General features: G+C 34.1%; 1 protein-coding gene across 1 annotated transcript in view; it reads left to right on the top strand.

The window, feature by feature from the left end:
- Positions 1 to 24,871, top strand: part of LOC102880801 (O-acetyl-ADP-ribose deacetylase MACROD2) — a 178,071-nt gene that overhangs the window by 95,015 nt on the left and 58,185 nt on the right. Inside the window, 1 exon segment of the mRNA XM_025039707.1 lies at positions 14,430 to 14,507. Coding sequence (XP_024895475.1) covers positions 14,430 to 14,507 — 78 coding nt within the window.

Here is a 24,871-nt window from a genome sequence, read left to right as displayed (position 1 = left end):
CTACTTAATGGGTCTCCTTTCTGAAACATATTTCCTACTCAACAATCTCCCTTTTTCAAGTATAAAGAAAACAGGGATTTGCTGTAGGTCCATATGATAACCACATGCCTTGGATTCTTAAGTAAAATTCTAACTGCAGCGATTCCATTTTCTTATCAGACTGTATGATAGGATTTCTGGGAGGAAAAAAAAAACCTTCTTCCTGAGCATAGACTCTCAAGGGAAACTAGATTTGACTTCTGTCACTGCAAATATTTTGCTAGTTTTTAGGAGACTCAAAATATCTTTTCTTCAATGTCATGTCATGTTTGCTATTTTTTTCTTTATTTTGAAAATCTTTTCAGCAGTAATAAAAAGTATGTGCTAAGAGCTTTGTTCGCAAATCCTAATTAGTAGAGCTGAATTATAGTGACAATTTAAAAAATGTTTAGTAGTACCCAAATACACCTCACTTAATTTTTCCAGTGACTCTTTAAGATGCAATATATGTTAGGCAATGCTACCTTCTATAACAACAATGTCAAGAGAAATGTATTTTCTCACTTATCTAAAATCCATAATGAGAGGTTATGTTCTATTAGGGAACTCAAGATGATAGAGGCCTGTGAGTTTCAACTTATGGTTCCTGAAGTTGTTTTGAATCTTGTCACCCAGTCAGCAAATAAGGAATAGAGAGAAAGGGAAGGTTTTTATGGCCAGGACTAAACGTGGCATGTATTACTTCCTCTCATTTTCCATGGGCCAAAACTCAGTCATGTGCCCCCTCCCAACACACACACACACACACACACCCACACACACACACACACACACACACACCCTGACTTCAGGAGAGGTCTTTCCTCAGTCCTGCAAGTTCCTCCTTCCTGTGTGACTAAAGTAAGGGAAATGGATTTGAACAGCTACTCAGTTTCTTCCAGAGACTGGTGGTGGTATTATTTTTCCCTAAGTTTACAAATGAGGCAACCAAGACTCCAGCTGGGTAACTTGCCCAAGGCTACAGAAGTATAGAGGACTAAAGAATAGACTTGAGTTGGCGACTTTTCAAAAAGAAAAAAAAAAAGAAAGAAAAGAAAAGAAAACTGCTCATTTTTGCATTTTTTTCCTCATGCCATGAGACTGCTCTGAATTAAGAAACATGCACCTTAAGTCTTTATGGGATGCCAGCTAATCCCACAGGGAAACATTGAATAGTAAATACTTAGTTTTTTTACATTTCTGTTTTCAAGGACAGCAGGATGTTTTAAGTTGTCTGCTGTTTTTTAAAGTCAGTAACGCCTAGAACTAAATGCTAATGTATTTAGATTTTTGCATGCTGTGTTTTATACCAGACTCACTCTATAATTTTTGTTTTCATTTTTTATATCTTTCCTTCTTCCAGAATCATATTTGAAATGATTTCCTCAAAAATGACACCTGTCATGAACAGCAGGGTCTTTACATAAGCTAATAAATGAGAATGTGTCACAGTGGAGGCACAAACAGAATTCTGATTCATGAATTTGCTTATTGGTTTTCCTAGTGGCAGATATCTTATTATATTTGGTCTAAGATCTCACACATTCATGTGTTATATAGACAGCAGTTTTAATGAGTCCAAGGTCAAATGTATATATTTTATCTTTATATGAATCAGCTAACTTTGCATAGGTAGAAGTTCATGGCCATATTAATATATCATACTTGAATAAGATCTCATTTCAAAAGTCAAGTAAAAGGTGACAGATCCTAAGGTCTAATGACCTTACCAGACAAAGCAAAACAAATAGATCACAGCCCACTCTTTGAATTCCTATAATACCTTCATATTTGCACAAAATAAAGTGCAAAGACCTGACTATTACCTGTAAGGTTCACCATTATAGACTTTCCCCTCCCTCCATTTTTATCTTACAGGATACCCTCTCCACCACTGTGCCTCAGTCTCATCCTGGCATTCGCTGGTCATGCTTTAAGGCCCTGATGCACTAAATCTCCTTCCCAGAGCCCCCCCACTCCACCCCGTTCATTACTTCATGTCACTTAATGCCATCTGTAACTATGTAAACCTCTTTTCTCTTTTGCATAGTTACTTTTTGTCTGCCTCCCTCCTTTGTAACTTAAGTTTGAGGTGGGGAAGAGACAGTAACTATGTTGTTCATCATTTTATCCCTAGTGATTAGTTCACGGTCTGACCTACAGAAAGTGCCAGTTAAAAATGCGGTGTTTGTTATGGTTTTCTACAAATATTTATTTGCTTTTAACTCTTCATAAGACCTTCTGTGACATGAAGAAGAGAATGTAGTTCTTGCCCTCAAGAAATTTACAATCTAGGTGGAAAAATTAAATATGCAGGTGTGTGTTATATAACTAGTATCAACAACAATAATAATAATAGCGGCCGATATTTATCTAACCCTTATTACACACCAGATTCTATTCTAACTTTATGTTTTCACTCACCCCACTCTCATCTATGATATAAATTCAATATCATTCCACTCTACAGACAAGGACAGTGAAGCATAGAGCAACAAGGTAAGTGTTATGGAGCCACAAAGCTAGAATGCAAGACGGCTAACAAAACAGAGTGTGACAAGTACCAAGGAAGGATTATACTTAAACATATTAAACATAAGGAACTTGGGGTCAAGGAGCATCTCTGGCCTGAAATTATCTGTAAAATATAGGAAGAGAATATGAGATTTGAGTTGGGATCTGAATGATACACAAGTGTAATGAAGTAGAAAGAAGCTATTTTTGTTGAGAAGAAGGTATCCATGAAATGTTGGAAGTAGGACATCAAAAAACCTATTTTAATTACAATAAATAGATTGGCTTAAATGATGGATCCATCTATCCACTCATTAATTAGTTACAAAGTTAGAGCCCTGATTATGGAGAACTCTGAGTGCCAGGCTAAGAAATTTGGGTCAAATGAACATAAAGAAAAAATTTTCAACCATTGGATATTGTTTGGGTGTAAGTAGTTTTTTAGTGTGGCAGCTGTGAACAAATTCATCATTCTCTTTCTTCCTCTAATTCTTTCTCAGAACATCCTCCTGATTATACCTAATTAGACTCTTTTTCTTCCCAGCCACCCTTATTAGCATTTGTAGATGCTTCTCTACAAGCCAAATTAGATTTTCTAGTTTCTGATGAACTGTCCTTTGGCAAGCTGCAATTTCCCATCCTCATAACTCTGGCCTTTAAATAAACATGTCTTTAATTATTTGTATGTCAGGGCAATACTAACTTCTGTAAAACAACACTGTCCAACAGAAATAAATGTGAGCCACAAATGAGAGCCACATATGTAATTAAATTTTCTAATAGCCACATTAATGAAGAGAAAAGAGACAGACAAAATTGTTTTAATAATACATTTTATTGAACCAATATATCCAAAATATAATAATTTCAACATGTAGTTAATATAAAATTATTGATGAGATATTTTACTTTCTTGTTTTTTATGCTAAATCTGTGAAAACCAGTGCATACTTTACACTTACAGAACATGTCATTCAGACTTGCAAATTTGCAAGGACGCATTGGCCACCTGTGGCTAGTGGCTAATATATTGGACAGTGTCTAGAATTAGCTTGAGAGGAATATGTTGTGGCAATGATTTATTACTGCTAGTTGTAAAGTTTTATTCTTTAGGAATTCTTGCCTGCAGGATTAATGCAAACACAGTGATAAGACCATGGCCTTTCTTGATATTCGGACAGGTTTTTTTTTTTTTTTTTTTGGATACATGTCAAGCTGCAAGGATTTCTAGATTTTTTAAAAGATCCAGTATACTTACTGTTAAGGAGGACATGCTCTGAAAATGGCTCTCACATCTTTATATATTGACATATTGATACGCATCTCATAGATTCAGTCACTCATAGAGTTTTGTGTCTTTCCACACCACAGATGAGACGCTGCCCTCCCTGCAATGGAAAATGCATGGGAAGTTCATATGAGGATACCTATTTTTAAAATCCTACTTTAAATGAAAGTTGACTTAGAGAAAAGAAATGCACACAGATGGGCTCCGATTAACAAACTATTTTAGTGGTAGTTCTTAAAGAGTGATCCCTGAGCAGCAAGAGCAGCATCACCTGGGAACTTGTTAGAAATGCAAATTCTCAGGCCTCACCTCATATGTAAGCAATTAGAAACTCTGGGGGCAGGCCTAGCAGTCTGTGTGCTAAAGCCCTGCAGGGGATCTCATTGCACCCTAATATTTAAGAACCACTATAGTAAGGAAATAAGTTGAGGGTAAATTATAGGGAGGCAGTAAATGCTGAATGTTTGAAAAGTGAAAAAAAGTTTTTCTCACCCTTCAAATAAGATTCATCATGGGATCTATTGACATGGCCAGGCTTCACAGCAATTAAAATCCACTTTCACAAGCAATAGTATGAATGGATATCACCAACATAATGTTGAGCAAAAGAAACCAAACACAGAAGAGTACATATTATGTATAATTCTATTTATATAAATTCTGAAAACAAGAACAACTGGTATATGCTGTTGAAAGTCAGAGGGATGATTTTGAAGAGAGTAATGCCTGGAAGGGAGGATGAGCAGGGCTTCCAGGATGCTAGATGTGTTGTTTCTTGAGCTGATGCTGCTTATACAGGATTGTTCAATTTGTGAAAATTCATCACACTGTACACTTATGAAATTTTAGAAATCCTACTTTAAATGAAAGTTGAGTTAGTTATAGAAAATAAATGCACACAGATGGGCTTTGATTAATAAATTAAATGTTTTAGCTTTCCTTTTCTTTGTATATGTTTATCTTCAATGAAAAGTTAAGAATTCAACCTTTTTTTTACAAATATTATGGTTGCAACTTTTTAGAATAGTGTTTAATAATGTAAATAACATACACTACAGTTCGGCAGCCCTCTCTCTCTCTCTCAGTTGCCCCTCTTACACTTAAGGCCTCCCCTTAAGGCGACTCCATTTAGTACTCCTCAGGATTAGAGGATGAGCATAAGCTGCGTTTATGCTCTCCTGTGTCTTCTATTTAAGTAAGGTCCTTCCCTCCCTCTTGGGCTCTGCTGTGTTATCCTTTCCTTGTCTTCAGCTGGCTTCAGACCTATCTCTTGAAATTGATTATTAAGTATTTACAGTAAAATGGCCTAAAGCAGGATCTTGCCAAGGAGATCTACATTTTAAAAAGTCCCAAAAGACAGGGCCGGTTTCAAGTCCCAAAAGAATGAAATGCTCCCCTGAGAATGATGAAAGAACAAGGTGGACATTTTGGAACTGATGGTCTTACCTGGTGTTCCTTTATATTTCACAACAAGCAGTCATCAGGTCTTCAGCTTCAATTGCTGATGCAGTCACCCTGATTAGATATGTTTTCCTTACCAGTGACACAGAGAGCAGTAGAATAATGTACCTATCGCAAAGGGGATGTGATGCTGGCCTAAATAGGATGCAGTGTTTCAGAAAGAAGTACTACTAGCCTAAAGTTTTTGCTAATTCTGTTTGCAATGGCACTTTATCAGGTAAAGTCACAAAATAACAGGTGACCCCAAATGTGTCTGAGGGTTATTCCATTCCTACATTGTAGACAACAAAGCTCCTTCCCATTTTTTTTTTTTTTACCAATATTATAATGTCAGAGATTTTTGGTTATTAAACTACTTGCTTTATCTTGTTTTTCTTTTTCTTTTTGAAACTTAAATTTTAATTCTCTACTATAAACAGAACTGATATTCTGCCTGTATACCCTGGTATTGCTGCAAGTATTTTTAAAATACTGCAATATTTACGTCGTCTTTGGCAAACACTGGGTTAACACCCCTCCTTGCAAATAACTCTCACCACCACCCTCCCATCCCACACACACCAGCAGACCCCAGGACCTGCTCTAGTGCTTGGGACATTCCATTCTGATTGGCCAACATTAATGCCAATTATCAAGCATTTAGAATATTATCCCAGATTCTCTTATCACTTCTTTATCATTACTATTCAAACACTGACTACTTGATGTAGATTAAGGGTTGATAAAAATTGATTTAAGAAAATCGGAATGAGGAAAGGGAACCTTGAATTCAGGGAAGATTCCATTTCCAAATCCATGTTGAGATTATGTTCTGATATGCAGCAGAAATACCAGCTTGAATAGCTAACATTCAGAGGTTAATAAATCATCCAAATAGCCATGTGCACAAATGCATATGTCAGTGTTATAGACAAAATATTTTTCTACCCAAACACAAACAAATTTCATATGTTGAGACATAGCCAATTGATGGTGTTTGGAGGTGGAGCCTTTGGGAATTAATTTGGGTTAGAATAGGTCCTGAGGGTGGGGCCCTCATGATGGGATTAGCGACCTTATTAAGAAGAGGAAGCAAGAGAGATCTCGATTTCTGTCTCTCCACACATACACACTGAGGAAATGCCAGGTGAGGACACAACAAGAAGGCTTCCTTCTGCAAGCCAGGAAAAAGACCCCCACCAGAAACTGAATCAGCTGTACCTCAATCTTGAACTTCTCCAGAACTATGGAAAAACAAATTTCTGTTGTTTAAGTCATCCCATCTATGGTATTTTGTTATGGTAGCCTGAGCAGACTAATATCATAAGTTACGGAATTAGGAAAATCTATAATAATGATTTCTATAACTTAATAATTAAACAGTATAATATAGTAGTGGATTAAAATAGAATCTTCCTAGAAATAGAAAATAACACTTTTAAGAAAGTCTTCCTTCCCAAGGTCCTCATAAAATAGAATTTTGCAGTATTTTTTAAATACAGTTTTCTCAGTTTATGAGGCAAAACATTGCCCTTATCATACAAATGCCTCTATACACCCCATTTCTTGTAATACCAGATGTCACCTGATTTTTTTTCTACCAGGGTCATTTTTGAAAATGAGGTTTACTGAACTTGTTTTATTCTACATGACTAGGCTGTTCCCCTCTTTAACTTTTTCTAACTTTCTTGGTCCAGTACTTTCAATCTGTGTACAATGTTCATGAGGTGTGATACATTTGAAATGACTAAAAATGTGAGTGTTTTTTTAAAGAGTGGATCTCAAATAATGCCATACTTTTAAATATAATATTTGTAGAAAAAAAGAAAAATAATATTCTAGAAATGTTTAAAGTATATGTACACATTAAAATTAGATAATTAACTTGCAAAAAACACAAAGTGAGTCAAACTCTTGAGTTATGTGAAAGTGACACACATTAAGGTCACCTCAGTTGGTAGAAAAGTCAGAGAGTAAAGGAACCACCATTTCATTAGTCTCAAGAACTGGATCATTTCTTTGGGAGGCAACTGCAGTTCCAGCAGTTCCTCTAGAAACTCTAATAGTCATCCATTTAAGAAGTATCCAAGACTTTCACTTTCTTTTCCTCTTTCTACTCTTATAATGTTACGAAGTAACTCTTTATGCTTCTTTGTTCTACTCCATCCGTGGCTGTGTTCCTCCCTTCACTTTCAGTGACTCTCTGCCTTTCACTGCACTTTAAAACTTTTTTTCTGTAGAAGTTACCACCAAACACTCCATGACAAAGGAATTGATGGATTCCTTTCATCATAACAGAATATTTGTTCTCTCCTTGGTGAGCTCTCATGATAGGCTGGCCACTGTAATGTCTGTTGGCCAACCTATAGATGACTGCCCAGGGTCCATCCCTCATCAATCGTCTGTGATCCGGCTTTCAAGATTATATGATGTAAAACATGGGAACCTCTTTTTTCCAAGTTTCCCTAATCAGGCAGCAGGCACTTTTCCAAACGTTACCTAATGAAAGGCTGGGTGGTATAAGAGAGCTATACGCATCAGGAGAGTAGGGTGAACATTGAAATTTTTGCTACTAAATAGCAGGAGACAGGTTAGTGACTATCTTGACTGTATTAGTTTCAGTTCTCAAAAAGGAAATCCTGAGACAAGACTGTGGATGCAACTGGTTTATTTAGAAAGTAATCCCAGGAAGCACAGATGAGGGGTAAGGAACTGAGGCCTGGAAGGGAAGTACATTAACAAGCAGGTTACTGATGGGGGGAACTGGGATGCCTTTCCTCAGTATGTTTTCAGAACTGTCTCCCTGAGAGATGAGGAAATGGGGTTTCATCTCCTGAATCTTTTGGGGTATCAGGAGTTGAATATAGCTACTAGGTATTTCTGGCCCATCTGGGACAAGAATGCCTTCAAAGTCTCAGAAATCAGCTCATCTCCTAAAACCACCTGCTCCTGTCTCAGGGATAGTCCAATGGGATATGAGTGGGGTGCTGTCTGCTATTAGGCCTAGCTGACATAAGCTGTTTCTATTCTAGCTACTCTAGCTCTGGAGAGATCTGTCCTCTTTAGATCTCAGAGATGGGAGTGGGCTGAGAAGAATTGAGAGAAAGAGAGTTAATCCAGCCTGGGACACCCAATTCAACAACAACATGGGATTATTTAGAATGGCTGAAAATTGGATTTAATTTGAATGTACGATAAAAGAGGCCATAGTAAAATAGCTTGTGGTAGATCCACATAATGAACCACTGGGAAGCCATCAAAATTATAGAATTATATTCAATAACATGTGGGAAAGTTGAAGAAAAAAAAACATAAAAAAGTAAACACATTCGTTTTCATTTATGCAGATTTGTGGATCCATCTAGGTGTGAGGAACAAATAGATAGTTAATCCAGGTCTTTGAAGTTCAGGTAAAATGAATGATTCCCACAAAGAGGCCTGTGCTTATCTTAGTATCCCAATGTGTCTCTTTACACAATTTGGTAAAAGAAACTTAACTCTTGCTCTGACAAGGTGGGTTATGACTCCTGCCTTGAGGACTGTAGGAATATGAGGTCCTGGCACCTCAGCCACACTCTCCAGGCCTCTGTCTGGAAACATCCTGAGCTCAGAAATTGAAGCATTTATGAATCTGGAGACAGACATTGTCTGCTTCTTCAATTTCTCCATGAAATAAAACAACTGAGAAATAGTGGCCAGCTGCTAGGCTGTGACCCTATGCAGAGTTAGGGCAAAAAAGCACTCATCATTTCTCTTTCGGGGAAGTTCCCTCAGAAGTACAGTCACAAAAACTTTTTGTAACCAGATGTAATTATACCAAAGTGTAAATAAAACATTTGCATTATCCTTGTTTTATAGATAGAATTTTAATAGAATTCCAAGTCAGATTATATTTACATCCATAGCTATTTTTCATGCCTGTGGCCTAGTCAGATTTTTTTTTTTTTTAAATAATGTCAAGAGAGCTTATGGTGGTGCTAGGCTTAGCAAGGCAGAGGGAGGAAAGAATAGAAAGGAATCAGAAGGTTGAAGGATAAGGATAGCAGGTCACAGACAACCAAAACAAGAGCAGATTTGCCTTTGTTTACTTGGCCAAAGGGGAAAAATTAACTTGATGGAAAAGGTAATTAAGCATTTCTTTTTCCATCATGGTCCAGCCCAGCTTCATATCCAGCTGTTCTGTTTTACATTTTGATGATTCTTCATCAAATAGCAGACTTAACTATGGTCAATGTGGTACTGACATCACATGGCACTACTCCCCCTACTATTAACCTTTATTTTATAAATAGGTAGGAAAAGTCTCAGAGTGAGAACTGTCCAACTTAGGCAGATAATGAGGGAAGCATGGGAATGTTTACAGAGAAGTGTTACAGGGAATGTTTACAAGAAGTCCAGAACAAAAAGACAATTTCAGCAAATCAGCAGATTAGCATTGTAAGGTATTTTAGAGAGATTATCTAGCTCAACATCCTCAGTTCTTAGGTGCAGAAACTGAGATTCTGTAAAGGGAATAGGCATTCCTAGAGTTAATGACTCTAGTAGTTGTAAATCTAGAATCCCAGCCCCAAGCCAGTATCTATCTCATCATGATTGATTCTCTTACTTGCTTGTATTTTCAATAACAACCTGCAGAAAAATATCACCTCCAAGGGAAGAACGAGCTGGTTTATATAAGTTCACTATTCAGAATTTGAAATGTGTGTTTTAACAGAAACAAAGGTAGTGGTGCATGATGTTAGTTTTCCAACTGTGTCTCGAAGACTGTTAGTGCCCAGATTCAATAACTCTGGAAGTGATTGGCCACTTTTTAATGATGGTTAATGAGAGTATAATGGAGACAAATGACTGCCATAGCTCATTGGGCTTCCCAACGCTCAGGGCAATGTCCTGTCCTATAGACCCAGTTCCTATTTAGGTAAATATAGTTCAGCCGTGTATATCCAGCTCCACTGGACCAAGCACAGTTCAGATCATGGCCACCTGAATACTGTGAGAACACACTGCTGGATATATTTTTTCTATGTAGAGGAATAGTCACTGCAGAGGTTTGATGAGACCATAATCAGCTGTGGAGACGCCAGTTTATTATTGATAAGCACGCTTTTCAGATAAAAGAAAAACTCCTTTAATCTAATTGCTTCACATAATAAATAAGCCAGCAATTTAAATGAGCAGGCCGGGATAAATATTTTGCTTGGTATAATCGAATCCATTTACAAGAATCAAAGGAAATCTAAGTGATTGTGTTTCTGTGCAACTTTTGTGTCAAGCTAAGGTACTTGTGTATGGATGTTTACATGTTACAGAGCAAGAATATTTGATGTGTAGATGTTTATATGTAGCATTTATTTTGTTCAGACCCATTAGAACTTTTACATCAAAATGACCTTGTGCTGCTACTCTCAATGGTCATCGGGGGCTACCTCTCTTACTAGATGGATTTTGTATACCTCCTAGCTTGAAAATGGCTTCAAAGATAGTTAAACATCTATACATTTCTTTTTTTTTTACTTTATTGCCACCTCTAATTTTGATGCAAAGTGTTTTTGCCCGATGGATTATCTTCTTCACTTATTAATAACACATTGCCATTTTTTTTGGCTATTTCCTCACATCAAATTTAACTCAGGAACCCAATACTTGCCACCATCAATGAATTGATGGAGTAGGCATTAAATTCTGTAGCTAATTTCTCAATAATAGTCCAAAAAAACCTTTTGCAAGACGGCAGTATCACTGGCATTAGGGTATAAATGTCTATGGTTATTTTTAATTTTGTTGGGATCACGGGTCCCTATGAGAATATGATAAAAGCTACCTCCTCCCAGGAACATATTAATAAATATATGCACAAAAATGAACATATTAATAAATATATGCACATATTTTGCATATTGGTTCAAAAGTGTTCATGGACACCTGGAGTATATTCAGAGATCCCTTATGGTTAAGAACTTTCATTGGGACATTTTAAAAAGCAATAGCATTTATTTTGATTTATAGTTTAGATATGTCTATTAAAATTTCAGTGGTTTCATCATTTATCATCAAAGCTGTAATCTATATAAGTACAATTCTGTATAGACATGTATAATTGACTGCATTAAAAATGACCTTTTTGGAATTTCTATTTTATGTTTTTTTTTATTTTAATCTATTTAAAATATATTTTAAACCTTCTCTTCTAAATGATATTTTTTTAACCAACTTTCTAAATGATATTTTTTTAATTTGTAAAAGATTTTTTTAAATTCTTGTTAATCTTAAAAGATAACCTATCTTTAGAACTTTGGCTTTGAATTTAATATTTGCATTTTAAAAAATTCTCTGATAGGACATTGACCTTAAAGATTTTGAAAGTCAGAATCTACATATAAATTTAATTCCAGCTCTGTACTATTAAAATAACATTGACTGAATCTCAGAATTAGGTGATAACTCTTACGTGTTTTTAACATTACCACATGATAATCTTTAGAATTAAATAAAATGTGAATCCAAGGTGCTGCAAGAATTTAGTATATACAACCAAAGTTTTATGATCTTTTACAGAACTGACATAGAAATAAGCTCTTTTAGTGACCATATCTACTGGATATATTTTATCTCTTTGTTATTAAGAATAATAATTTTATATACATATACAGTACAGTTTTCATCACCTCCTAAGCAGAAAAGATTCACTATTATTCCAACCCTGCAACCAAGTGTATTGTAATAGGACCCATGATTTAAAACTTTCAAGATTTAATCCAGTCTAACCAAAGTTCATGAGACTGGAAATTCAAATAGACCTTTTAATAGAAAAACTGCAGTGGTAACAATCTTCCATAGCTACCTAGTTATCTGTGGATGCTGTCATTAGCTCATACTTTCTATCTGGCTTTATTACTGTACATACAATAGGTGTATGAATGTGGAACCATTTCTGGAGAAGAGGCTCACATACAAGACAAAATGAACTTGTGGCTTTGGTGATGGATTATATTGATATGAAATCCTGTCATCACTTAACGATGTATATTTCTGTGTACATAGAATATACTGAAACATCATATTTCTAGAATGCATAGTCTTTCATTATTTTATTTCTAAAATGAGGTCACATTTTTAGAATTGATAGTGTGTTACAGTTTATTTGGTCACTTTTTTTTTCTAATACTGCAAGTAAGAATGGTGTCTTGGATTCAGTGAAACACAGTGTATAGATTAGAGCACATAAAGTCAAAAGGTGCCTTAGGCATGTTACAACAACTCCTCAAGGAAATTGAAGTTAAAGAGTCAATTAATTTGCTAAAGACATGGATTTGATGACAAAACAGGTACAGTCTATTGATCAATTTTTCAAGTACTTGCACCCATCTTATGTGAATCATTAGACCATAAACTTGTAAACTCAATATAAATCACTTTTTAAAAGACATTTCTTCTGCACTATTTGGTGCATAAAACATAATGTTTGTGTAAGTTAGAAAACGTGAATAGAGTATAAATGAATAAATTTTAACTGTGTGCAAAATATACACACGACTACATATTGAATGATACCATTTCTATAAACAAGTAAAGCTAAAACACTTTTAAAATTAAAGTTTAGCCTGATTCATATAGTACCTTTTTCAGTCATCATTCATTTTTAGTGTTAATGTAGAAAAAAAAAAAGTATTCAAAAGATATTTTTTAAACCACATATTATATTCAAAATTAAAAAAGCATATTTTAACGGGAGCTGGTTTAAAACAATTTGACATGAGTGACATAACAGTTTGGAGAAAGTGTCCATGCTTAGTTTTGCTTCCAAATTTGGACTTTGAAACTTATTGTAAGTCTCAGAAATAAATAAGAAGCTGAGCAGATAATTAAACATTTGCCTTGGGGGAATTATTTGCAGTTAATTAAAACCATACACTTTGGGTGTATACTTGCTTCACTGGTTATTAAATTGGAATCATATATTAACTACCCAGGTTCCTCACTTGTCCATCAAATGTTGCTTGTGGCAGGTGAGAGAAACAAACTTTCTCATAATATTCCAAACTATGTTGTTTAAAGCTATCTCTTAGTTTGAGGAGGAAGAGAGAGAAAAGGGAAAGGAAAACAAAGAAAGAATGATTTGTTTTAGATTCCACCTAAGTCAGCTCTTTTAGGGAATTAAAATGCAACTAAGCAAAATAAACTCAGTAGAGAATCCATTTGTAGGTAAAAGAGGTGTCGTTCTACCATCCTCAGCTTTCTTTATGTCCACATACATACAAGATTAGCTCATAGTTTTTAAATATCTTTGGATTATCACCCTTTTAGCTGCATGAAAAATATCCACTAGATTGTAACCTCTATGAAGGCAGAGATTTGTCACTTTGATAACTACTGAATCCCCAAGAACAGTGTCTGGCGTAGAGTTGACCCCTAATAAATATTTTTTTAAAAAAAATGCAAGACCGATTTTTTGTCTTTCTGCTGACCTATTCACATGCTTTTTATGATGGCTTTTTAAGGAGCCTCCAGAAAGTCCTCAAACATCCAACAATGAACCCTTTCTAGCTTTGCAAGAGTCCATACTCATTGGAAACCTTTTAGTCACTGTAAAGTACCTCATGTGACCAAAAAAAGATGAATTTATGCTGATCCCACGTTTAACTGTGCTATACGAGGAAGAAGATGAAATTGCACAGAACGGAAGTTTTACGTTCCCCTTTGCTATTGTTCTATTGGTACAGTTTATGAGGAAGATGAACAAAGTTCTACATCCAGCTTTTTCAAGGACTTAAGGCTCCTACATATGAACAACTACAGTACTGAAAGCATTAGGAACACTAAAATTAGATATTCCTTTAATCTTCCTTATTCTGCCTTCCTTTCATATCTTTTTGCACAATTCTGCTATGACTTCCGTTGATACATAAAGCCTGCTTAAATTTTCTTCTTTGTTGCAAAAAGATGTACCAATGAAATCTCTATCATATTTACCTTGCAAATTTTGTATAGACATCTTGTGCAGTCCTTCAAGAAAAGCCTATTTATTAATGAAATTATTTAAGTATTTTAATGGTATTTAAAAAATGATAAATTCTATCCCCCAAATATAAATCTATCATGTTAGTGGTGGAAGATGCTCTATTTCCTGGTAAAAATGCTTACTAGAGGTTTTGCTTGTCTGTTGTGTCAGATTCTGCAAAAGATGACAATATTACAAAAGACAGTGAGGTAACCGATCATCCTGTATGTGGCCAAGATCATCCCAATGGTAAGTGATAAGATACTTTTCCAGTTTTTTTTTTTTTTCTGCTGAAGAATATTATATTTTTTAAAAACTTGGGCTTTAAGTTTTCTGGGAAAATTGGAATTTGGTAATATTTTATTAATGCTGAATACTAGATGATTGGTAGTTGCCACATTTAGATAGGGCATGGTCCTCATCACTCATTACATTTTTACTAGGCTGGCTTTATTTCTTTTTATTCCTGCCTGAACTCTATGGGCATTGGGTTTACAACTACTGAAATGAAATGAAAACAATGATAAGAAATGTGAGACAGAGAGAGAATAGATCCAGGAGATTAAATCCACACATACTTGGAATACAAAGAAGAGAGACTAGAACAAACAGAAATGAAGCATCTTTAGAAATATAACAGGAAAAAACAAAGTTTTCCTAATGCAAACCAGTTTCTCCATCCAAAACACAAAAGTACACATTATATTTATAGGCAAAGATAATGAAAACTCAAATGAAAACAGGAAACTACAAAGCCTCATGGAATTTCTGAAGACCGATGATAAAGAAAGGCTTTTAAAGCGAACAGGAATGTCAAATTCAGGTTACAAGCAAAATGAGATTACCCTTAGCTTTCTTCTTCCACAACTCTAAATACTAGAAGAAAATGGAGTAACATTTCCAGAACTCTAAAGGACACAGTTTCTATATTTAGTGAAGTTATTCATGCCTGAATTCAAGAGTAATATTTTCTCAGGAATACAAAGATTTAGAAAATATGCCACCAAGTATCCTTTCTGAATAAACTTATAGAAGGCCTGTGCAAAAAACAATAAATATAGAAAGGAAAGAAAAATTCAATATGAGAAAGGCAGAGTTGGATAGGACTATGTAATAAATGTATAAAAATACTGAAATAATTATTTCAAATAGTACTATAATATCTTAAATGTTTGCTTTACCTTTGAAAATTATGGTATATGTCATTTAAAAATGAAAAAGAAAGAGGAGACACTTTTTCCCTCAGTGATGAAAGTTTAAATAAATTAGACCATTACTCTCACTGAAGACTAGATAACTTAGACAAAATATATATATATATATATATATATATAATAGGTATAAATAGGTAGGTAGATGATAGATAGATAAATTAGATAGATAGATAGATAAATAGATAGATAGATAGATAGATAGATAGATAGATAGATAGATAGATAGAGGGATAGAAGGATAGAAAGATAGTCAGTTAGACAGATGATAGATGGAGAGAGAGAAAGAGAAGCAGAGACAGAGACAGACAGAGACAAAGACAGAGACACAGAGAGAAAGAATCTGTTTAAAGGCATCAGAAGCTAACAAGGTAGAGAATTGTCAGTCTATCTTATGGGAGAAAATGGTTATACAGAGATGTGAGTTCAGAGTCTGAAACTGTTTTTACTTTAGGGCATTTGCTGATTCTTCAAAAGGTATCTTGAATCCCATTGCTCAAAAGGGTAAATCTTGGTAAATCCTGTGTGTGGTTTGAAACCTCAAAGACATGTGCTCTAGAAGGAGGAATTAAAGCAGCAGTAGATCAGCCTTCTGAAAGACTGTTGCCCAACTTTGGATCATCTCAATCCCCAATTAAATTATAACCAACCCAGATTCCAGGCACCAAAGAAAAGCAAATGTAAAATATTTATTAGATGAAAAAAGTGTTGTAGGTTTCAAATCATTAAATAAACAATTTGTTAAATATAATTTCCAGCATACATATACACACACACAAAAAAACAAAAAACAAAAAAACAAAAAACAGAATAAATGAGGAAACGAGGTAACCTGAAAAACAAACAAATAGTCAAGAATGGTAAGCCCATATGGGCTGAAAATATTAGAGTTATAAATACGAAGTATAAAACACAAAAAGTACATATAAGGGAATAAACACAAGATTGAAATTTTTAGCTGAGAACTGAAAATTCAGAACAAAAAAGGGGGGTGGGGAAAGTCTAAATGTAAAAGATACCACAATTGAATGAAAAATTCAGTGAATGGATTTATGGTTTAACAGCATATTAGACACAGATGAAAGAGAATTTGTGAATAGATGTTATGTCAGAAGAATATATCCAAAATAAAAACAGTAGAGAAACAAAGGATGGCAAACGCTAAAGAAAGGGAAAAGACATGGATGATAAAATGACAAAGTTTATCACCTATGTAATTTAAATTCCAGACAGAAGAGAAGAAATTGGGCAGAAGCTATATTTGAAGAAAATATGATAAGAAATTTCCTAGAGTAATGAAGGATATCAGATCATGTGTTCCAAAAGTCCTTTGAACTCCAAACAAAATTAATTCACAACTAGGCCCATCATAGTAAAACTGCTGAAAGCCGAACACAAACAGAACATCCAAAGAACAATCTTTAAACAATTACGCTGACAGCTGACTTTTCAATAGATATGATGGAAACAAAAAGACAATACAAGAGAATAGCTGCCAACCTATTTTAATCCCAGGGAAAATGTATATTTCAAGAATAAAGTTTAATTAAGGACATTTCAGACCAAAAAAAAAAAAAAGAGTTCATCACCAAAGAGTTCTGATGTTCTCCTGGTAGGAGGATATTGATCCCAGATAGAATGTCAAAGATGAAAGGAATTAAAAACAAGGTAAATGGTAATTATTGAAAAGTCTAAATGGATATCGATAACAAAAATCAATGATTATTATATTGATAATTATGTACTGTGGGAGTTAAGATATACTTAGACTTAAAATATATTATAATAATGGTATTTACTGGGATGAGGTAAATTAAATTTAAGTGTGCTAATGCTTTTCCATTGTCATGGAGAATAAAAACACCAATTAATATTAAGATTTGGTAGGTCTCAAAAAATGTCAGGAAATGAGATGAGCCCTGTGGTTGTACCAGCTGAATGCTTGGAGAAACTTCTAGGCCAAAGTGCAGAGAGGAGTAACACAGGCAGAGTCCAACAGATTCCCTGATTTGAGGAGACAGAGCTGAGACAATTGGAAGGCCAAAGTATCTAGTTTTTTTCAAGACAGAGTCCTGGAAAGGAGAAAGCTCCACCAAGGGAATGCTCTAGAGATCAATAGAGGGAATCTTACAAGTCTTCAGCTGAGTACTGATTAGTGCATGTGTTAGGGGAAATTACCAGTGCATGCATGAGAGGCTGGGTAAAGAACACTAAAGAATTTGAAGAAATTATACCTGGAGCTTACACAGGGCTGGGAGGAGTGCCTATTTTCATATGCCAGACTGAAAAACCTAAACATTCATAGCAGGCTTAGAAGGATTTTGCCACAGTAGTGGAACAAAACTAGCAATATATTGAATGCTGCTCTTGTCCTCCCCAATTCAGCTTAAAAGCAAGACTTGAAAATATCAAACTCTGAATAATTTAACTGATCCAAGAATGCATCTCAAAAATATTTATAGAAATATAAATATATCTCATACCCATCAGAGTAATTGACAAAATTTTAGGTCATAAAAAGATGTACTTGAAGACAAATTTCCATGCATCTCTTGTGTTTCTGCATATTTTACAATCAGAGGCCCTGACTGCCTTTGTTTTAGCCAATCTTTCCAAGGCTGTTTGCATAGTGAGCAATCTTGCAAGACAGAGAAACTCTCTTCCTCTGGAGAAAAGAACAGGCTGTTTACAGTCTTGGAAGATAAGAATAGTTCCCCTACACATATACACACACAAAATTAAAAAGCAGGCATGCTTATTGTCCATTATAAAAGACTCAAATTCTCTAAGATCAAGGTTCATCCTCTGTAATACAACCCACTGGGCATGCAGGTATCACTTGGCCACCCTATGGAAACTGCAGCTTGGAACAGGCACAAGTACTCTGGCTACTGCTATTGCTCTGATAATAAACTGTTCTTCCTGGCCTGAGAGTCATGTCTTCTGTCAGTATCCACGGAATTTTGGCTAGCTATCTTGCTAATTTGCAAGTTGAGTAAAATTCTAGACTCTTCCCAATTCTTTATAAGAAGCACGAAAGTATGACCAATAGAAGAAAATAATCATTTGATAGAAATCAATCCAGAAATGGCATAAATGGAGTAATAGTATGAAAATCATGTTAAAAATTATTGTAAGTGTATTCCACATCTTCCAGAAGCTAAAAGAAGTATTGTCCATGTTAATTAGAGACATGGAAGATATAAAAAGACCTAAATTGAATTTCTAGAGATGAAAAACAGTCTCTGGGATGATGATAGGAATAATGGCAGATTCAACACTGCAGAAGAAAAGATTAGTGAATTTGAAGATGTAGCAATAAAAACTATCCAAACTGAAACACAGAGAGAATAAATAACTGAAGGAAAGAAAAGAGCATCAGTGAGATGTTGAAAATTTCCAAAGGTAATTCCAATTCCAATATACATGAATTGAAATCTCTGAAAGAAGGTGGATGGAAGGGCAACAGAAAAAAATTGAAGTAATAATGGCTGACTTTTTTCAGAAATTTCATGAAAACTATGAAGCTAAATATCCAAGAAATTCTATGACCCTGAAGCACACAAAAAAAAAGAAAAAGAAAGAAAATTATATCTAAACACATCATAATCAACTTACCAAACACCAGTGATAAAGAGAAAAATTTCACAATGGGAGGAAAAAGACAAATTACATACAGAGGAACAAATATAAGGGCAAAGAAGATGCTTCATCAGAAACTACAAACTATAATTACAGGCAAAACCATAGATGAATCTCACAAACATAATGTTAAACTAAAGAAGGTACAAAAGCATATATTTTATAATTTATTTATGTCAACTTTAAAAAGCAGGAAAAATAGCTATAATATTTAGAAAGATGTGCATAAGTGGCAAAATGATAGAGGAAATCTAAGTAGTTATTACTGTGAAAGCTGGAGTTGATTAAACTTTGGTTTGTTTTGATTGGGCTATAAGCTGGGGCTGGATGGTCATCATAAGGATATATAGATTTTCTATTTGTTTTTGGTTGTTTGATCTCTATTATTTTTGTGTACTTTATGATATTGCATTTTTATAAAATAATTAAAATAGAAAGGAAGAGAAGGAAGTAACAAGGCTGGAAATAAGGAAGACTGAAAAGAAATGAAGCATCAGTGGCATAGTTTATACAACAAAGATTATGGTAGGAATGGAGGGGTTGCATATAATGCTGACTTTGATAATAGTAATGAAAACTAAAGATTTTACTATGTCATAGGATCCGACAATATATTAGGTTTAATAATAACTTAGAAAAATTTTATGATAATCACAAAAAAAGACAATAGAATTAAAGGAAGATTTCTCACTTTCTAAATTTCCCAGAAAGATTATTCTAAACATGAGAGTATATTCACTAATGCAAATAATAACCAAAAAAAAAGTAGCAGTGTAAAATAAACACAATTTAACAAATAACAGAAACACATGCAAATAGTTATGACAGTAAATGTAATTAGATTACTTTATTAAGTGTTAAAACTACTCAGGTTGAATTAACTTCAATAAAATGGTAAAGGTTTAAAAATACAAAGTTAGAAAAAGGTATATTTGACAAATGAGCATTAAAAGAAAACATGAGAAACTACTTTAGAATCTATCCAGTTAGAATTTTGGCAGAGTCTCAAGTGAGAAAGTTAGTCTTTTTATATCAATAAAATTTAAATCCATGATTAAATATAACAATCATGGATTTTTGTGTGTCAGATGATATGGAACAATACAATATGAATAAAATCCAATTGGAAATGCAATGGGGAATTCATGGCTATAATATTATCAGCCAATAACGGAATAAGTAGACTAAAAATGACATGGAATCTTTGAAAAATGTCATTAACACTGTAGTCCTACTATAGGAATGGACAAGCTGATCGATAAAACAGAATAAAGAGTTTAGAAATAGGCCCAAGGAGATATGGGATTTCAGTACATATTCAGGCTGACATTTCAAAAACAGATGACTCAATAAATGGTATTAAGACAACTATTTGGCCATTTGGAAAAATAAACTGAATCCCAGTCTCATTCCTTATGCCAGCTTAAATTCTAGAAGGAACAAAGATGAAATGTAAAAATGAAACTATAAAAATAATAGACTAAGAGAACCAAAGGGTATGTTCTTTAAATTTTGAAATAAAAACTACTTTTTGAACTGCAAATATATACACAAAGACACATGATTGTAAGCATATATGTTATAAAATATGCTCAAATACATATATATCTGCAATACATGTGTGTGCATATCCCAATATATCTCATAAAAGAGATTTGGGTAAATCTGAATATATAAATTTAGACATGATAAATAAAGGTTATAATCAAATTCTACAGAAAAACTACTAAGAAAAGGTTTTCTCAGCTTAAATGACAATGAATTAATTTTCTTTTTGCAAAAATAAAGACCTCATAAATCAATTAAAAAATAAATTTAAAAGAAAAATCCAAGAGGAAAATGGACAGAGAACTCAATTATAATTTACAAAGACAAAATATAGTTATTGTATCTATGAAGACAGACCTTTCTCTTTATTACTTAAAGAAATGCAGATAAAACATGATTTCAGTGTCTTCTCCTTTTGAATATCAGACGTTTAAGTAGGATTGAAAATACACAGAATTGGTATGAACAGACTGTCCAAACATGCTCACACACCATTTAATTGGTAGGAGATTAGCAGGCATAACTTTGTCAGCAGTTTTGACAAAATCTAATAAAAGGTCAAATGTTCATATTTTTATCCAATAATTATGCTTCAGGAATTTATCTTAAAGTACCACTCATTAAAAATATGATGTTATTTATCCACAAAAATGTTCATTGCAATACCGTTTAATGGAAAAAAAAGAGGAACCATCCCAAAGTTTGTCTATAACATGGAATATAATGCATTTTTTTTAATTAAGATTTCTGAAGAAATTGTAATGACAGTGTAAAGATGCTTATAAAAATATAAACTAAAAAAGGAAGAATCAAAGTGTAAATTCATTTTGATTCCATACATATGTGTGCATATATATATATATATACACACACACACACAGAGACATGCACACAAACACACACATATAACAGGTATATATGTTTATATACATACATATACAGTGTGTGTATATATATATATAACTATGTATGTATACTCGCACAAGAAAACGATAGCAGTTTACAATATTTACAGTGGCAATCTCTTAGTTGTAAAATTATCCATAATTATCAATAATTGTATGTATTTTTCAGTGTTTCTATAGGAAATTGCCTTTCTTTTATAACTACAAAAAAATAATAATTTTAGAAATAATTTACATTAGGAAAGTTTTACTTGCCTTACAAGAAAACTAAAGATGACAAAAGATAATCAAATTTCCACTAATTTAAGTTTAAATTTTGCTCTTAATCTGGGATATTTTTAAACATAGTAAAAGTACAACTTTGAATAACAGCAGCAATCAAGTTTTACATTTAACAAAAGGACACGATTTCTATTATCTTTAAAACGAACATCAAAAAAACAAAGTCTTTTTTCTTAGGAAGATTTGAGCATCTAATAATCTACAAACAATAAAACTGCATTGTTGTTGCTATTGGTTAAAAACAGTTCATTTACAGAGGGAGTTTAGGTTTACCCTCTAGAAATGTTTAATTCCAGACTGATATTTCCAGACCAATTTTTATGCAAATTAATTAAACATTAGCCTGAGCCAAACTTAATTACCAGGTCTCCAAGAACACAATCATGTGATCTATTTCTAAAGAAAAGTGAATGGATTTTTGGATTATCTGTTCTGATAGTTCCCTCCCATTAATATGGATGATTGAGTTCACTCTATAAAAAATATACATATAAACTGTGAGATCTTTTATGTTCTGTTGTTTCCTCTGCCAGGAGGGATTAGGGCAAAAGACAGTGGGTGGAATTCAGCTAGACTGAATGTGGAGAAGCAAACATAAAGCTTGCCCCCATGGGGTCAAGAAAGCAAGATGGAATGTGGGATGTCTGTGCACTGAAGAGAAAAGCAGATGGCGGGAGTCGTTGTTAACACACAGCGGGCCTGGGTGTGGGGCAAGGAACTCACATACACCTCTGTGTAAGATGCTAAATCCTCACTTTGCTCAGGATTGAGCAAATACAATTGTTCTTGGATTTCAAAGCTGTGCACCTCATTTCTTACCCCATTTTTTACTAACTTTATTTCAGAAAAATTATAGAGAAATATATATGCATTTCCATTTCAAGAAAAGATTGCCACAGTATGTTAGGCACACAGGTGAAATAGATCAAGAGTAGGCACAAGTGAAAAAGGCAGGGGAAAGAAATACTCCCCAATAAAGCTTAGCAATGGTCTCTCAACCTCAAAGTGCAGTGCCAGACCTTACTAGTCACAGAGAAATACCCTATTATTCATCAGCAGCTGTGGTCCCATCATATCTGCAGTGCCCCAGACCCTGCTGAATTGTAGTCTTCCTATTCCTGAAAGAATTCCTCTGAAATTTTATCAAGTGGAGCACACTGGGACTAGAGATACACAAGAATATGAGTGGTTGCTTCTACTCTCCAAATGCTCTACTCTTTACCTTCATTGTATAGATAAAGCCAGATCACAAATAATGAGTTCCCCATATCAACAGTGATAGAGAATGAGGCTCACTCAATAAGTAGTGAAGTTTCCCTCTCAATATTGTCTTCCCAAATGTCAGTGGTGATGAGTATCTTTACCAGGAGACATATCCTCATATAATGCCAAAGTTAGAATCTAAGATATTATCTAGTTTTTTGGCCTTTTAAAAAAATAACAATAAAATTAAGGCCCAGTGAGGTTATGATTTGCCTAAAATATCCATTTCTTCTTCCAGGATCTTTGCAATAAATATAGTATATGAAGTGCTCAGTAGCCTAAGGCATTACCTTGTTGTTAAAAAGTACAATAGGAGGTTGCAGTCCCTAATTACTATTTATAATAGAGTATTATAATACTCAATGAGTATTATAATAGAGGGCCAATTAAAGTGATAGTTATTGCTCACTTCTTACGTAGTGGGTGCTGAGAAAGGAAATTTGAACAAAACACATTTTATCTTCACAATGCTTATAACATGGTACGAGGGACAAATGCAGATACAGCTGTATTACAATGTAACAAGAGAACCTAAGTAGATGAATGAGGGAGAAACTCAGTAAGTAAAGATGTGATCACTCTATATGGTACCCAAAAGTGAGAAAAGTAGAAATGGGTTTTGAGGAAAAGATTTTATGTGGCTTACTCTTCCATGTTAAAGAAATGTGTGACTAAAATTATATTTCTCTATAATTTTTCATGACAGTAAAAATTAAAGGGCACAATTGGAATCCTCACATATTTCAGGTGAAAGTGCAAAATGGGGCAAACTCTTTTGGACACTGTTTTCCAGGGTCTAGTAAAGCTAAATATATGTATTGCCTATTACTTAGCAATTTCATTCCTGGAACAGTATACATCAATGAAAAATAATGAATAATTGATAGACACAACAACTGGGATTAACCTCTCAGAAACAGGTGTAAAAAAAGTGAGATACAAAAGAGCATATAATGTATGTTCTGTTTATATGAAATTCAAAAACAGATAAAATGGTTACCTTTCACCTGTCGGGGTATCTACAGGTACCAACAGAGGAAGTCACTAGTGATAGAAATGTTCTCAGTCTGGGTGGTGATTACACAAGGAGATACATGTGTGTATATTTTAAAAGCTGTATGCTTATGCTGGTGAGCATTTTACTATATGCAAAGTATACTTCGATATAAAAATTAAAAGGCAAAATAAAGATATTTCCAGAAGAAAAGGGATTTGTAGTCAGATAAACATAGTTATGAATTTTGAAAGCAGAATAGGGATCATAATACTTGCTTTACAGTACTAATATGATTAGAGAAAATGAATATGAAATGTTTAGGCAAAGTCTGGCCTTTTTATGGGATCAATAATTAGTAAATATATTCTCTAGGATAGTGCTTCTCAAGATTTAATGTACGTACAGATTACCTAGAGATTTTGTTAAAATGCAGACTCTAATCCTGTAGGTCCGAGATGGGGTCTGAAATACATTTTTGGAAAGCTTCCAGGTGATTCCAATGTTGTTTGTTCATGGACCATACTTTGAGTAGCAATGGGGAGAAATAGGGATGAATGAGTTTTATCAGCAAGGGAAAAGTCTTGATCAAATCCATATTTTAAAAGCTATTACTGTTAGCCATTCACGAGATAGATTATAAGAGAAGAAAATGATAGATTTAAGAGACGATAATACATCTCTGAATGAGGAAAAGGGAAGGAGACTGAATGGTGGGAAAAAAGACATTTTTTAGAATCATCAAATCTTGGCATTTCACTGAATTTT

Source organism: Pteropus alecto, unplaced genomic scaffold, assembly GCF_000325575.1.
Source record: "Pteropus alecto unplaced genomic scaffold, ASM32557v1 scaffold45, whole genome shotgun sequence".
In the NCBI taxonomy this organism is placed as follows: domain Eukaryota; kingdom Metazoa; phylum Chordata; class Mammalia; order Chiroptera; family Pteropodidae; genus Pteropus; species Pteropus alecto.
This window is presented reverse-complemented; position numbering and strand designations above follow the sequence as displayed.